The 16,905-nt window shown below is 49.6% G+C and overlaps 2 protein-coding genes and 1 non-coding gene across 3 annotated transcripts; 1 reads left to right on the top strand and 2 right to left on the bottom strand.

Moving 5' to 3' along the window:
* Positions 1–640: 640 nt before the first annotated feature.
* Positions 641–2,860, bottom strand: Cmtm5 (CKLF like MARVEL transmembrane domain containing 5). Its single transcript, XM_026406060.1, has 5 exons — positions 2,735–2,860; positions 1,651–1,803; positions 1,077–1,169; positions 803–887; positions 641–717 (listed from the first exon to the last, which is right to left on the bottom strand). The coding sequence occupies exons 1-5, from the start codon at positions 2,858–2,860 to the stop codon at positions 704–706; spliced, it is 471 nt and encodes a 156-aa protein (XP_026261845.1). The 3' UTR covers positions 641–703.
* Positions 2,861–4,095: 1,235 nt separating this feature from the next.
* Trnaa-cgc (transfer RNA alanine (anticodon CGC)) lies at positions 4,096–4,168 on the top strand. The gene has a single exon. It is a non-coding gene; the product is annotated as a tRNA-Ala (tRNA).
* Positions 4,169–4,370: 202 nt separating this feature from the next.
* Positions 4,371–16,782, bottom strand: Il25 (interleukin 25). The gene is made up of 3 exons (XM_026406041.1): positions 16,692–16,782; positions 6,881–7,160; positions 4,371–4,626 (listed from the first exon to the last, which is right to left on the bottom strand). The coding sequence occupies exons 1-3, from the start codon at positions 16,780–16,782 to the stop codon at positions 4,371–4,373; spliced, it is 627 nt and encodes a 208-aa protein (XP_026261826.1).
* Positions 16,783–16,905: the final 123 nt, after the last annotated feature.

The following is a 16,905-nucleotide window of genomic DNA, read 5'->3' as shown; positions in this document are numbered from 1 at the left end:
TGCCAGCATTTTGTGAATTTCTTCTTATAAAGCCCCTGACTGCCCTCTTCCCTGCCGCCTGCCGGCCAGGTCCTCCCCAAACCACAAGGGGGAGCTCTACACAAGCCCGGGGCAAGCACCTCGGCTCAAGCCTACTGAGGTGAGCACACGTAGATAGGGGGTACTTCCTCACATCAGGACTCAGAACTCCAGGTGCCCAGTCACCAGGCACACAACAGAGTGGCCTTGAGCACAGCATTTCAGAAATCTCTCCCTCTGCTACCTCAGGCTGTGGGGCATTTTTTGCTTTGGTGAATGTCTTTAGCTTCTTCAGGCTGGCTCCCACCTCCTCACTGCTTGGACCTGGTCTCAGATAGGGATCATGGCCTGCTCCAGGCAACATTCCCATGAATACTACTTGGCATTCCTAATCTGCCTTAATTTCTGGGGAACAAGAAGACTCAATAGTAGGATTTGAATCTTTTAATTTGGGAGCCCAGTTTCCTTCCCTCCCCTCTTCCCCCTCCTCCTCTGGACAGAACCTCATCAGGAGCCAGGCTCAGGGCACCAGGCTCCACAGATACATCCCCACTGACTTCTTGGGCAGACGCCTCTGTAGACCTGGTGTGGGGGATGGTGGCCAGGGGGTCAATGAATCCAAAGGAGACATATCTGGGCTTCATGGTTCCCTGTGTCTGGGTGGGCTTGGGAGACAGCCCAGGAGTCACTGCTGAGTCCCTGTGAAGATGGAACCAGGCATGGAAGCCATGTCAGGCTGGGGCAGCTAGGGTGGGGATAGGGGCATCTCAGGGAGCAGACTCACCCTGGGTGGCTCTGGGTGCCATCTCAGTCCGGTAGATCTTCAAGGCATCGTAGGCAAAGACCGATACCAGGATGATACCAAACACCTGTGGGAGGAAGGTCAACATGGCACAGCAGAGGCTATTGAGCCATTGGACCAAGAGAGAGGGAGGTGGATGTACAGGGAGAGGGGTGAGCCAGATCCCAGGCATTGGCTTCCACTTTGGACACAAGAAGTGTCCAAGCATCAGCCAGAGGTCCTAAGGAACCAGAGTGCCCCACAGGACTGGACTCACGAAAGCAGCAATGGCAGCCCCTTCCCTGGAGGTCACAGCAGCAAAGGAGACCACGAGGAAGATGATGATGGCACTGACGCAGCGGAGGAAGTCCTGGGGAGCCAGGGATGTCAGAAGGCAGGGAGAAATCACCCAGAGGTTTCCCAGGCTAGTCAGCAGCCTGACCCTCGGGGACCCTGAATTTCTATATAGGGATGGCCCTGGACACTTTCAAGAGAGCTCACAATGCTATCCAGGGAATAAGAACAGAGTCCACAGCAGCCAAGGACTGGGCAGAGTCAGTCCAAGCCAGTGGCTGAGCTTCCCAGCCTGCAGGCCCAGGCAGGGCAGGGCTGAGGCTGGGCCTCTGGTGAGTGGGAGGGCAGACTTAAGGGATGTCTATCCTCCTTGTTCGCAGGGACCCTGTAGCTGTGAAATCTGTCTGGGTAAAAGCACAGTGTGGAATACAGGGCATAACCTGGGACAAAGCCCAGCTGGGGTGTGGAAGTGGAGGGGAACTGGGAGAAGAGAGGAAAATTCAGCAATTGGATAGAAGGATGGACCAAGATGGGGTGAGGGAGGCAGGGTTCCTCACCAGACAGGGCCAGTTAAGCTGGTCGAAGCGCTGGTAGTACTGGGTGGCGTAGAAGAAGAGGAAAGTGAGCGTGATGAGGAACTCCAGCAATGCCGCGGCCATATAGGCGGAGATGGAGGCCGTGAAGCAGATGAAGATGATGAAGGTCAGGGCCTGCAGGACCGAGTGTGGAGATCTAGCCAGGAAGGGGACACATGCACAGGCCTGACCTTGGCCTTTCCCTCCTCAGGAACCCCACAGGCTGGCACCCACCTCCCATCCTTGGAGAGGATAAGGAAGAGCTCTGGCATGTCTCCCGTTCCTGGTGTCGGGGACACCATTCCAGGCATTTGACCGTAGAGGGCCATCTCTAGCCCCAGGGACCCCAGTAACCCCAGCAGTTAGGCCAAGCTGCACAGCTCCAGGGAGTATGAGCCTATGGTGATCCTCTAGAGTGATGTCCCCCAGGAGTACACAGTAGGCCCCTGGAGTTGAGCCCACAAAGGCCCTGCACCTCAGGAGGTGGCCCCTGGCCCACAAGGCTCTTTCCACTCTCAGATGTCCTAAACTTCTCTAATGAGAACCAGAGCCTTTATTCCACACCAAAAGAGAAGGCTTAGAAGGCAGGTGCTCCCTAGATAAACAGGATGACAGAGAGGCAGAGGCCTTGCTAAGGAACTGGGGGAAGAGTCTTCCTGAAAATAGATGTTCATGGGCAGCAGCCAGCAGATAAAGCAGAGCTGTAGGAAATCTGCCCTTTTTGGTAGTTGGGTTTCTTAGGCATGCCAACAAGTGGTCACCCTGGAGGCTGGGAAAAGACAAGCCAGCTTTTTATCCCTGTCCTATCCCTATGTCCAATCCCTCCACGTCCCAGGAAGCTGCCCTTTTGTCTAACTTCAACCCATCCTGCTGCAACTGAAACCTGCTCCAAATGGAGAGGCAGCAAGAAAGCTGAGCAGGAGATGAAGAAGGTGCAGCTGGAGACGGGAGAAGCTCGAAAAGAGAATTGCTGGGCTGTGAACCTGGGAACCCAGCTCAGGGCTGGTGGGACAGGGAGCTGGGGATGGGGGAGACAGAAGCACCAGATTGGGGAGGCAGCTGTTACCAGCTCAGTTTCCAGTAGGATGCCTTTGAGAGAAGAGAAGAAGGTCTTGTCCACAGCGAAGCCCTGGAGCTCTGCAGCTGCCCCCTCCTCAGGGGGCCGGTCCCGGCGATTCCAAGCACTGAACATCTCCGTGGGGACCACTGGGCACTGCCCCACCCACCCACCCACACACTGCCACCAGCCCAGGAAGGGACCCAGAAACCTGGCAGGATGAGAAAGCAGACAGGAGCAAGAAGCCACTTGGATAAACCTGAAAGTGAAGCAGAGAGGTCTGCTGGGGGCCCAGGAAAAGGCAGCCGCTGGGGAGGCCTCCCAGATGGGCCTTCACCAGGCTGCCCAGAGAGCCTCTGCTGTTGCCTGCACCAGCCCCCTAGGAGGACGCTGGGAGGGCTGAGAGGCGTGGCCAACCCCTCCCCTTACTGGGAGCCCAACCCAGCCTGGAAAAGGGGAGAAGGAAGACAGAAGGAGATCAGAAAGAAACTACAGGAGCTGGGAGTAAGCATTAGACAGGGGCAAGAGTAAGACACCCCACAACACCTCTTTGACCTAAGCCTGAATAAGTTTATTTCCCCCTCCTATAACCTTAACCCTCTTCCTTGGCTGGTCCTTTCTCCCTTTTCCTTTTAAGGAGGGTGAGAGCTGGAGCCCAGCCCAAGCAGCACCCTCAGGACCAAGCTGCAGCAGAGGACAAAGGCAGATTGTTGGGGAGACAAGGGGGCGCTGTATGCCTGCTGCAGTGCCTCAATGGGCCTCTGTCTCTCCAGCATGGCAGGAGGAGGTCTGACCCTTCCCTGGTGTTCAGGGCTGGGTCAGGGAGCCAGAGAGTGAAAGGGATGGGAGAGTGCAACAGAAACTGCATGGCATGGAGAGCTGGCAGGGCGGGCAGTAGGTGAGGGCTGGTGGTAGGAAGGAGGAGGTGGTGGGCTGAGGGCCGTGGGATGTTCGGGCACCATGGATGCCAAAGACAAATTAGGTCATTTTTAAATACAGATATTTATTTGGATAAATCTCTCCACATTCAATAACAGCTTCCTCCTCAGAATGATCCATGTCAAAGGACTTGTAACTACACTAGGACATGTGCAAAGTAGATGATCACTGAGTGTTTGATGAATGAATGAATGAATGAACAAACAAATGAAATGAGGGGCAACAGGGCAAATATGAAGAAAGTTCCTGTGCTGGGCCAGGGCAGCTGGAGTTGGGAGGATAAGAAGAGTCAGGAGTGTGGCCTCCAGAAATGGGCAGAGCTTTGAAGGCCTTTTCTGAAAGGAAATGCCAGGACAATAGATTCCAGCAGCCACAAGCTGCAGTTGCTCCCTTCCAAAAGTGCTTCCAAAAAAGTGCTAAAGTGGAGGGCTGGGGATATAGCTCAGTTGGTAGACTGCTTGCCTCGCATGCACGAGGCCCTGGGTTCAATCCCCAGCACCTCCAAAAAAAAAAGTGCAAAAAAAAAAAAAGTGCCAAAGTGTGTGTTCTCCCCAAGGCCTCCGTCCTGTCCGAGGAGCTTGCTGATGCAGGTGGTGCTTCGGAGGGACCAAGCATGTGGGTATCTTGGCCTACCATGGCAAGATGGTTGTGCACCTGGCTGCAGTCTTACAGATAAGGGTCTGGCTTCAGGTAGTGGCAGGCATGACTAGGCCATCACACGGGGCCGTACACACACACAAGCCAAGGAGACGCGGTAGAGCCTACGCTCCAGGCAGTAGCCATGGTGGGTGCCCCTTTCACCATGGCATGGACGCCGGTAGAAGACGGTCTGGTTGTGGTAGAGCAGCTCCGAGTTGCCCAGGGGGTCCATGTGAGAGCCCGTCTGTAGGCTGACGCAGTGTGGACACAGGCAACGGGCGTGATACAGATCCTGAGGGAGCCGGTTCAAGTCTCTGTCCAACCTGTGGGGATGCAACTGGTCAGTCCCTGGAGAGATAGGCCAGAGCAGGGAGGGCCAGGTGGGATGGGGCTGCTAGAGGAAGGACATGGGGGCCTGACTTCTTGTCTCAGTTCTGGAACCCACATGCTGTGTAACTTTGAAGAAGTCATCACCCTGCTCTCTGGGATTTATCTTCCCTGACTGAAAGTGAATGTAGGGGACAAAAGAGTGGTTTTCCACCTGGTCCTATTCTGGAGCCCTTCAGGAGGCAGGGGACGGTAAGCAGGCTTCTGCCTCCGCCTCCACCAGACCAAGTTCTTCTTCCATATGATATCGAGCTGGGCTTTAGCGTGAGGTTTCTTAGGGTAATTATTACATTTTAGGTCTTTTAAAATTATAATTGTTAAGCCAGGCACAGTGTCGCACACCTGTAATCCCAGTGGCTCTGGAGATGGAGACAGGAGGATCTCGAGTTCAAAGCCAGCCTCAGCAAAAGCAAGTTGCTAAGCAACTCAGTAGAACCCTGTCTCTAAATAAAATATAAAATAGGGCTGGGGATGTGGCTCAGTGGTGGAGTGCCACTGAGTTCAATCCCTGGTGCCCAAAAACTAAAATAAAATTATAATTGTTTCAAAAGTAAAAACTACTCTGACAGCCAAGTATAAAATAATTTTTAAAAAGAAAGAAAAAGAAAAAGAAGACAATCTCTCTCTCTCTCCACCAGTTCTACTTCCTAGAAGGAGCTGTTTCCTATACCCACAAGACACTACCAAAGCATATATTATAAGCACACTTAACAGTGCAGGGAAAGACTTCTTTTCCTATTCTGAAAAGCTTTTGTGGCAAAAAAAAAAAAAAAAAAACCTTGAAAAACACAGAAAGAGTAGATACTCCAAAGGTTTGGATTCCAACAGTGGAGCAGGAAAACCTCCATCCCAGGTTGTAAGACTGTTTTCCATACAGAAAAACCCTGGAAGACTGGGGTCCACCTTCTATAGCATTTCCCAATGGGGTTCCCTAATAAACACCATTCAAGAAAAGGTTCTGAGGTCAAATGAGTTTGGGAAACATTGAATTTAATGGTTCCTTTTCTGCAGACTTCTTGCAGATTTTAGTGTGTAAGGGGCACTATAAATCTCAGGGTGTGGGGACTGGACTGCTGCACCCAAACTTACTTGACATTACTTTTCTGAAGAGCAGCTTGTAGAACAAGTGTTGTACATAACAGAATGGGCAAGGTTGACTAAGTGGTTATCAGGGAATCACGGCCTCCCAACCAGTGGTCTGAGCCCTAGTTCAGTCAGCCATCTGGCACCCAACCTCCCCCAACAGGCTTTACACCATCAGATTTGGCCCAGAACCAACTGACCTTCTGAGACCACTCAAAATTGTTGACTCCACCTGAGATGTAATCTCAGTTAAGATGGAGCAGGCCCCCTCCCTACCCCCACTAAACTTCATCCATTCCCAAAGTCACTAAAAGAGTCAGATGTATGGGGAGTGGAAACACAGAACCCCCAAAGACAAAAGAATTATGGTTGGGATCCCTAAGACCCTAATCTTTAATATGTTTTAAATCTTTGTCTCTATTGCAGTATTTCCTAACATTTTTCACATTATGGCACAAATAGAGAATTATAATATTTCTGTGGCACACGGAGTAAAAGAATAAGGTGACATTATCATGATCAAAGATAAACAGCCCAGGGTTCTAGATGCCAGGTTTACCCCAAGAATTGAGGTTTTTACAATCTTCATATACTTAAAACCCATTCATGATCCAGAGAAGTTACATTTGGTACTGGGATGCTTTGTGCATGTATCATACCATATATCCTAATGTTTTAGTTTTTTAAAAAAAGTGGGACATTATAGAAAAAGAAGGAGAAGGAGGAGGAAGATAAGAAGGAGAAAGAGAAGGAAAAAAGTAGAGTACCAACATTAAGAACAGATTTTACATATGTGATTTCATTTGATCTACATATTAGCCTATGGGGTATAATCTCATTTTACAGATTACATAAATAAATAAAATAACTTGGGGGGAGTTATTGGCCCAAGGTGACTAAATGGGAGTGTCACAGGTAGGACTCAAATCTAGGCTTGTTAATTTCTGAAACTTTATGGCCTCTGAGATCAAAGAGGGAAAGTAGAATTGGGTAGAACTTGCCTGCTCCTTCACACAGCCCTGACACACACACACACACACACACACACACACACACACACAGGAAAGCAAAGGCAGGGTTTTCATTTGGGATGGGGGGAAGACTCACTCATATCGCCAGGGGGAGATGGCCCTGCTATTGAGGGGTCCATCTTCACTGGCCCTGCAGGATTCTGGGTGCTGGACAAGGCTTTCAGGCTCCGGGGGAGACATGAACACAGTTGGCCCCTGCAACAAATCCTCGGAGAGATCCTGCCCTTTGCTGGGACCACAGCTGGGCCAGTGGCTGCAGTCCTTCCGGAGTCGAAAACTAAGGGTGTGGGTTCCCAGCATCATAGCCAAGAATGCGACCACCTGGAGAAAAAGGCCAGTGTGAGAACTGCTCCCACCTAATCCAGTCACTTACCATCCAAACGTCTCCCCCAAACCTGGGAGCCTAGCCTCCCTCAACCCTCAGCAACACTCTGCTCAGTTTCCTCTCAGCAACCCCTCTGGCAGCGTGTGCACTCACCTGGTACATGCTGGATGCTGCTCACTCAGCCACTGGTGGTGGTGCCCTGACTGACAGGCCTTCTGGAAGCAGGCTGACTGGAGTGGTTTGGGAGTCCTGGTTTTATTTTCAGCAAACCTGTTTTGTTTATTCAAATTTATTTCCACTATCGTTTGGAGGGAGTGGCTTGAGATTAAAAAACAAAACAAAACTGAAAAAACCTGAAAGCATTTCCAAAAGCTGTTTAGAATGCTACCTTCATGGAAGTTGTGGTGACATCATTATCTGTCTGGTAGCTGATTGGGTAAGCTTTGCTCGTTGCGCTTTTCCGGGTGTGGGGTCAAAGCAATAACGTTCTGCTATTATGTATCTTTGTAACTGTCATTATGGGAATTTTCCGGGTTGGTTTGCCACCCCAAATTATGGAATATCATTGGCCTTTCCTTCAAAGGCCTCATTTCCGTGGTCTCTGCTACTCCCACCAAGCATCTGATCTGCACTCTTCCCCTTCTTCAGATGGCCCTGACCACCCATGATAGTAAATATTTCCCTTTCTCTCCATCTCCTTTGACCCCCTCATCCCCTGGTTCTCTGACCTCTTTCCATCTTTGATGACCGCAATTCCTATGACCCCATCATCTATGGCTTCTCCCGCATTGTTCAGACTTCTCCCCCAAAGTTCAGTAGCTGCCCCCTGACTTCCCCTCACCCTCTCTAGTTGCTGCCCCACCCCCACACTTTCCCTGGCGTCTTCCTTAGAATAAGGACACAGGCCTCACCTCACAGGACTGCCAGGAAGACCCTGATCCTGACCCCTGACCCCATAAGTTTGTTAGCTAGATGGGCAGGGCCTGATGGAAGAAGGTGTGGGTGAGTGTTCCCATTGCACAAATGAGAAGGTGGAGCAAGGAAGAGGAGGAGCATGGTAACAACCTTACCTAAGTCCTGAGAGGAAGTCACCTTCGCTCACAAGGCCTTGAGGACAAGGCTCATGGCAGGAATAGCTGCCACTCTCAGGCCATGGGGGGACCCCACTCAGTCTCACTCCAGTATCATGATGCACCATCCACCAGAGGGGATATACATGCTTCAGAAAGGATGACCCCAAAGACACGGGCCAGTGGGGGTCCAGCATGCTGAGGAAGACTGCAGAAAACAGACCAGAGTTCACTTCCTGACCATTGACCACCCCACCCCAACACACTCATACACAGACATTGTCTCTAGAATAATGCTTCCTGATTTGCATGTGCTTTCCCTCAGAAAATACTCCTCTAGTAACCAAGGACTCGGGAAATAAACAGAAGGAACCAGGAATAACTTTCTGTAGAGGGGGATTCCTCCAAAAGCAGCCCTAAAGGAGAGTCAAAATGTCAGAGGGCATTCTGGAGAATTGGGATAAGCTGTTCTGGTGAGTCTTGGTGGGGTCTGGAACAGTAGAGAAAGGCCACTTTGGGGAAAAAATCGTGGTGGCTGGGAGAACAGGAGCACTTGGGAAGAACAATAAGGTCAGGAATATCATCACCCCACTCCTACTACCCACCCTCAACCCCTGTGCTCCCAGACACCCTCTCCCTTTTATCTACTGTTGGCCGGGCTCCTGTGCACTTACACATTGCCAAGGAGGATGATAAGCCCTGGATATGCATCATCTTACTTTATCCTGACAATAAAACCAGGACATGGAAACTATTATCTCCATAATACAGGTGAAGAAACAGACCCAACGAAATTTAGTCATTTACCCAAGGTCACATAGTTAGAAAGAGGCCAAGCTGGTTTTCCATTCTAGGCCTGATGAACTCCAAATCTGAGTCCCTGACATATAAGCTAGGCCAACCCTCAGGTGGCTGCAAATGGAAGGGGAATCACTACAGTGAATACTTCAATTTGAAACAGACTAAATTTGGGGGTCACCTCTCTGAATTAAGATCAAACTTCCTCTTGTTGAAAGAAGGAAGCTTGCCATCCCCAACCCTGCAGACCCCAAAGTGGGAGAGCAGAGGGAGAACCGAGATCTACCCCTTGCTCCCATCCTAACACAAGATGACTAAATCTATAAAAGTATGTCACCTGGCTTTTGTTTCTTTAAATTGTAACTGCTTCTGTAGGGCCTGTGGAGAAAAGCAATTTAGTTGCATTTCCTTAGTTCTATCAAAGCATATAAAGCTCAAATCCAGACAGTCAGGATCCAGGAATAAAGGTCCCTGGGCTAGACTGCCAGGAACATACGCACCTAGGCTTGGGTTGCACAGGTCTCACCTGTACCTGCCCAACGCCACGGGGCATTCAGCCCTGCTAGAGGGGATCCTGTGCTCCAGATTCCTGTTGTCCAGCCTTTGTCTGACACATGATCTCAGGGTGGCTTCTGGTGTTCCTGGACAATCCCCAAACCTAGAATGGGTCCCCAGGTATAGTGCTATTTCAGAAGAACAGTTTTCCTATGGGTCTCCTCTAAAGGATCAGAACCCCAGGGCAGAGGAAGAAGAACAGGAGTCTGATCTTGGCTCAAATCTCTTGATCCTGCAGAAAGGGGTGCTCAAAGGAGCTGGAAGTGATCCCAGCTGCTTGCTTCATTTGCTGACACTGCAGAAAGGACTCAGCCTGGGTTACTGGGGACACTGCCCTTCAGGAGAAGCCTTTGGGGAATCTCCCTGCCTCTGTACCTCAGAGCAGAGGAAACCCCTAGAAGGTAAAGGGAGGGCCCCTTCCAAAACAGAGTTTCCCCCAGGCTTGGCTTTTTCCATACTATGAAGACTGGGCCTGACCCAAGAACCTGTTCTCTGAGCCACATGTGCCCACCCCACCCCATTTGCTCAGAGCCTCTATCCTTATCTCAGTAGCAGCTTTGTGGAACTCTTTAGGGTGACTCCCTGCCATGAGAAACATTTTCCAGAGGGTTTCCTCCTGGGGTGACTAGTTTTGGAATCCCTGAGTCACTTCAGCTTCCAGGGAATCCCTGGGGGAGGTGTGGGGATGTGGAGGTGGCAATAAGGACAATGCTGGAGGCAGAAGCAAAGGAAAATTCGCCCAGCACCTGACATCAAGAGTAACCTCCCAACACGTCCCCACTTGCCTGGGCCCTGACCTCACAGCCAAAGAGGGCTTTCTGGGATTCCTACCTCTGTGTCCCTGGAAAAAGTGGTCAGTACCTATCAGGAAAGGGCAGGGAAGGTGTGATGGAATTTACCTCCCACCCTTAGCTTGAGAAGGTTCTTGGGGCTCATAGGGAGTTAGAATATAGCAGTCCTGCCCCTTCTCAGAAAGATTTTCAATTTTTTACCTGCTTCCTCAAAGTCTCAGGCCAGCTCCTATCCTCTCTTGACTTTACGTTCTCTCTCTGATGTTTCCTCCTCATTTGCAGAAGTGTGTGTATTAGTGCGGTGGTGCCAGGGGTTGCCCTGGATGGCCAGAAAAACGCTAACCAGTCTAGCAGCTCTGCACCTCAGTTCCTGAAATAGTGTTGAATCCAGAGGACTCAGCAGTGTCCACTGATGTTCATCAGCACTTAGTTTTTTTGAGGCTGGAACACTGGTTTTATTAAAATGTTAAAATATACCAGATATGGTGGTGCCTGCCTATAATCCCAGTTAGTCAAGAGACTGAGGAAGGAGGATTGTGATTTCAAGGCCAGTCTGGGTAACACAGCAAGACGTCATCTCAAAATACAAATAAACAAAATAAATAATGTTGAGATACTTCTTCACCTGCTAGTAAGTATCTGCTGCCCTCAGACTTGGAAACCCCCCATACCAACACACCTCCTGATCTAGCCACTGAAGTGTAAATACCTGGCATGGATGGAGGCCTCCAGAACATTGTTTCTCTGTTCTGACTGGTAGGTGATAATGATCCCAGTTGCTAATTTGTTTATTTATTTATTTTTGGCACTGGAGATTGAAGCCAGGGGTGCTTTACCACTGAGTTATATCCCCAGCCCTTTTTTATTTTTTTTATTTTGAGACAATGTCTCACTAAGTTACTGAGGGTCTTGATAAATTGAGGCTGGCCTTAAACTTGCAATCCTCCTGCCTCAGCCTCAGAGTCACTGAGTGCCTCAGAGTCACTGAGATTAGAGGCATGCACCACTACCAGGTGCTAATTATTCTTAAGATATCACTTTTTTTTTTAATTTTAATTTTTTAAATTTACATATGACAGCAGAATGCATTACAATTCTTATTACATATATAGAGCACAATTTTTCATATCTCTGGTTGTATACATAGTATATTCATACCAATTTGTGTCTTCATAGATATACTTTGGATAGTAATGATCATTCCATTCCACCATCATTAATTATCCCATGCCCCCTCCCTTCCCCTTTAAACCTCTCTGCCATATCTAGAGTTTGTCTATCCCTCCCATGCTCCCTATCTCACTATGAATCAGCCTCCTTATATCAAAGAAAACATTCAGCATTTGATTATTTTGGATTGGCTAACTTCACTTAGCATTATCTTCTCTAACTCCATCCATTTACCTGCAAATGCCATGATTTTATTCTCTTTTATTGCTGAGTAATATTCCATTGTGTATATATCAATGTTTATAGCAGCACAATTCACAACGGCACAATTCACAATTCACAACAGCTATACTGTGGAATCAACCTAGATGCCTTTCAATAGAGGAATGAATACAAAAAAATGTGGCATATATACACAATGGAAGATATTTAACTACAAAAATGCTTTAGCTCAGGAGCCTGCCTTCAAGAAGAACTCAGGGAGTCACATGGAGAATCAGAATTAAGAGGACAAAGATTCCAACAACTCAATACTCCAGCACATCGATGGTGCCTCCCCAAGGAGGACCAACATGGTTCAAGTCTGGAATATCTGCCAAAGGCTCATGTTGAAGGCTTTGTCCCAATGTAACAATGTTCAGAGGTGGGACTTTTGGGAAGTGATTGGATCATAAGGGCTCTAACATCATCAGTGGATTAATCCACTGATAATTCATAATTTGATGGCATTATTGAGAGGTAGTGGAAACTGTAGGAGGTGAGTGAGTCCTAGTTGAATAAAGTGGGTCACTGGGGGCGTGTTCTGGAAGATTTATCTTGTTTCTTCTTTGCTTTCTACTTCTTGGCTGCCATGTGGTTAGAGTTTGTTCTGCTATGCCCTTCCGCCATGATGTTCTGTGCCACCAGAGGCCCAAAGCAATGGGGCCAGCCAATCTTAGACTGAAACCTCTGAAACCACAAACCAAAATTAATCTTTCCTCCTTTAAGTTGTTTTTCTCAGATATTTTTGTCGTAGTAACAAAAATCTGACTAACACAAAGACCTTCAGCTTACTTAGCTGTGTCCTATAGCCATGGATGTCTGAGTGCATTTATCAACTCATCAAATATTTATTAAGCACCATATACACCAAGCACTACTACTCTAAATGCTAAGAATGCATAAGAAGATAAGACAAACAACTTTTTTAGGAAGAGATGGATAGTAAACAATGAATCAAGATAATTTCTGATAATAATAAGTGTGATGAGGAAAATGAAACAGTGTTATGAGATAAGGTTACAGGGGAATGGGGAGGGGAGAGGGAGGGCAACTGTAACTCAGAAAGTCAGGGGTTGTGGTATTTAATGTGATGATGGAAAGGATCTGGGAGAAGGAAGAGGGAGCAAGACGTGCAGTGTCCTAGAGATGGGAAAGGGCTTGGCATATTTAAGAAACAGAAAGGACAGTGTGGGTGAAAAAAACAAAAGGTGAAAGTGAAGAGAAGATGATGTGAAAGAGGAGGTAGGAATCCATCACTTAGAGTCTTAACAGGGCATGGTGGAGCATTTGAATTTTATTCTAAGGTCAGTGGGGAGGTATTGACTGGATTCAACCCTATCTATGAGTTTCTTGAGGGCAGACATCATGTCCTCCTTATCCTGGTGCCCCCTCAGGGTACCACCAAATAACAATAATAATAGTTGCCTTTGCCAACATTTATATATCATGGGTCAGGTGCTGTTCTCAGGATTTTCTTAATGCTCACAACAAGCTGGTATTCTAGGTTCCATCATTATGCCCATGATTATTGTCCTTTGTGGACAAGAAACCAGAGGCTGCAACAGGTCACAGAGCCATCATGGTCATTAGCTAGTGTTGGAACCAGGATTAGAACCAAGACAGTAGAGGTGCTGTGGGTCCAAAGAGATGAGGGTTAGAAGAATTAGCAAGTACCCGAGAAGTTTTGAATAATAAGAGGGATCAAAGAGACCCAGGAAGTCCCAAGGTGAGGTGAGGAAGAAACCAGCTGGTTGGACCCTCCTAGGAAGAGGAAAGATCGGGAGATGATTGGAACCCTAGAAGCCAGATGGAGGGTTCCTGCCTTTCTATTCCCTGACATGTCTAGGACAAATCTTTGGAGCCCAACTTATTGAGGCTTCTACCCACCCAGGGCCTCCACGACCTCCCAAGCCTGGACCCTAGAGCTCCTCCTGACAAAATTCAAATCACATTAAACTTTTGCTTGCAAAGAAGAGGGTAAAAGGGTATAGAACATGAGAAAGGTTCCTCTTGCCCTCATTCAAGACACCTTTTCAGCTTTCAAGAAGAAAGTATGAGGGCTGGGGATGTGGCTCAAGCGGTAGCGCTCTCGCCTGGCATGCATGCGGCCCGGGTTCGATCCTCAGCACTGCATACCAACAGAGATGTTGGGTCCGCCAAGAACTAAAAATAAATATTTAAAAAATTCTCTCTCTCTCTCCTTTCTCACTCTCTCTTTAAAAAAAAAAAAAAAAAAAGAAGAAGAAGAAAGTATGAAAGAAGAATAGTGTGTCGGGCCCTTTCCATGTATTTGCTTCCTGCCAAAATTATTGTTAAAGATGAGAAACTAAAGCTGGGCACAGTGGTGCACGCCTGTAATCCCAGCAGCTCGGGAGGCTGAAGTAGGAGGATCTCGAGTTCAAAGTCAGTCTCAGCAAAAGTGAGGCACTAAGTAACTCAGTGAGACCCTGTCTCTAAATAAAATCCAAAATAGGGCTGGGGATGTGGCTCAGTGGTAAAGTACATCGGGTTAAATCCCCAGTACAAAAAAAAAAAAAAAATGATGAGGAATTGAGATTCCAAGATGGTCTATAACCTGACCAAGGTCACACAGCTAATAAACCAGTACTCACTTCCAAGACTGATTGGCATCATTCCTTGCCTGGGCATTCCAGAAGCACAGTCTTCTCATGCTGATGTGCATTCTATTGTCCATCACTACACTGCCCAGGCACTGAGTTCCACTGCCCAGCTCCCAAGCCACTACCTTGCCTGGTCCTAGCAGCTTCGTCTCCTCTTGGCCTCCATCTACTTTCCTGTGCCAAGTAAAGCACTTGTCTTTGTGGACAGAGTATCCTACTCACCTCCCCTTGACTCCAAATTTGCCTTGGCAGACCCTGAGCAAAGATCATACCCAGTCTCTCTTTAGCAGCAGCATGTCTGTGTACCTAACAGCCAGGCCCACCAGAACTGGTGTCTGGAGGAGGATGAAAGTCTTCTCTAGTGACTACCTCTAACCAGACTGAAGCTGGAATGGGGTAGCTCTCCTTTCAGATGTATCTGGAAATTTAAAAGTTCCTTTATGTCCTAATGGAGTTTCAGTCTGTTCCAAGTTCCTAGCCCCATGCCCTAACCAGGTTTGAAATCCATCACTGACAACCAGGCTCAGGGCCAATAGTGTTTGACCCCATGTTGACACCAGAATCTCTCACTAACCCACCCCACAGATTCCACCTCTTCCTTCTGCAGGGGGTCCTTCATAGGTACTCAAATAATAGGGTGAGAAAGGGGCTGGGGCAGGGAACCTCCCCACACAGAGAAACATGTGCAAGTGTGAGCCTCCAAAATGTGAGGATGGAGGGCCTTAAATTATACTTCTGATATTATCTCCAAATGAAGTTATGCATACGTCCTTGTCTATTTTATGTTTGAAGTGCTTGTTAAACATAAATAGTGAAAATACACTACAGCTTTTCACTCTGATAGCATCTTGCTTTTTAAATACCAGGGACTTTAAAAGTGGAAAATGGGCTTCCCCCAAGCCTCAGGAGGCTCTGTTGTGTGCTCTAAAATAAAGATCCAAGAAGCAGGGCGGTGGGAAGGCAGACAGGAGAGATGTAGGAGGCTAATAGCCCTGCCCTCGGCTGAAACTCCTGGGAGCTAGATCCGCAGACCCTCTAAAAGACATCTGCCGGGGCTGGGGATGTGGCTCAAGCGGTAGCGCGCTCGCCTGGCATGCGTGCGGCCCGGGTTCGATCCTCAGCACCACATACCAACAAAGATGTTGTGTCCGCCGAGAACTAAGAAATAAATATTAAAAATTCTCTCTCTCACTCTCTCTTTAAAATTTTGTGCCTGTAGTCTTCAATCCTGCTTCTAGAAGCAGCAAGAGCCAGGCAGGCTGAGGAAGGGCGACAGGCCCAGACTAGCAGAGGAGGCTAGGAGGCCGCCCAACCGGCCCGCCTTGCAGATCTGGGGCCAGACGTTAAGGCTTCGTGTTTTCTCGCCAGGGCCAGAAACCATGTCCAGCGCCAGACTCCTGGCCCGTGCCCGGCAAGATCGGCCGAGCTAAACCGGCCACCCCTGCAGAGGCAGCACTAAGGAGCTGAGAGGCTAGGCTAAGGACCCCAGCAAGGCGGAAGGAGCGCGCTCCCTCCCCACGAGAAAGACAGATGTGGGGCTAATGAAAGGGAGACTGAGAGGCGCGGGGCTGACGGGGGAGTGTGGGGGCGTGGCAGGGAGAGCGAAGCTCCCAGGAAGGAGAGGACCAGACCACCCGGAGGTCTGCGGAGAGGTCCAGAGGAAGAAGGCGCCGGAGAGAGGGGCTGGACAGGGACCGGCAGTTTGGCCCCAAGGTCCTAACTGAAACTCAACACCCGCCTTTGGAAGGATCGTCCCCTTTTCTCCTCCGCCCCTTCCCTTTCCCTCCCTTTCCCCCTCCCTCCTTTCTCTTAATCCCCAGGACTGAGCCCCGCGCTGGAGAGGAGAGGGCCCGAGGGGAGGAGGAAGAACTGCATTGAAAGGGAGCCGGGAGCCGGGGAAGGGGAGGGAAGGGAGCCGCGAGCGAGGGGTGAGCCGGGGAGCCACGCGCGGCCCCCCTGAAGCCTACCCAGCCCTCTTGGTGTCCCCACCCCGACCCTAACCCCAGTCGAGCCCACAGGACCCTAGCCCCTGCCTCTCCTTCGCCTTCTCTTTGCTCCCTCGGTTGCTTCTTGGCCTTTCTCTTCTTTCCCAAAGACACTTGGGAGCTGCCTCAACCCCTGGGGCGCGTCGAGGGGCCCTGCCGAGGGTGCGTGCGGTGGGGGCCGGCTCCGGGTGTCAGGGGCCGAGGGTGGGGGTGGGAGCTCCCAGCCTGGCACCCCCGACCGAAGGTGGAAGGGGCCTGGGCCCCTCTGCTCCCTGGGGGCAGGAAGGCAGTCCCGCCTCTTCGAGTTGTACCTGCGTGCTGCTTGCTGTGACCCGGGCGCCTGGCGTCCCCGGACCCCTGGGTGCGCTGAGAGCTAGTGTAGAGAGTGAGAACCCGCCTCATCGCCGCGGGTGAGAGGTTCTGGGCAGAAAACTGCCACTCCGGCAACCCAGCCCAGCGGCCACGCTGTTGGAGGACTTGGGCGCCAGTCTGGCTTCCTTTCGCCAATTTGGGCGAGTTTGAAGA

This window comes from Urocitellus parryii, chromosome 6, assembly GCF_045843805.1.
Source record: "Urocitellus parryii isolate mUroPar1 chromosome 6, mUroPar1.hap1, whole genome shotgun sequence".
Taxonomy (NCBI): Eukaryota; Metazoa; Chordata; class Mammalia; order Rodentia; family Sciuridae; genus Urocitellus; species Urocitellus parryii.
Note: the sequence above shows the minus strand (reverse complement) of the source record. Positions and strands in the feature narration are given on the sequence as shown.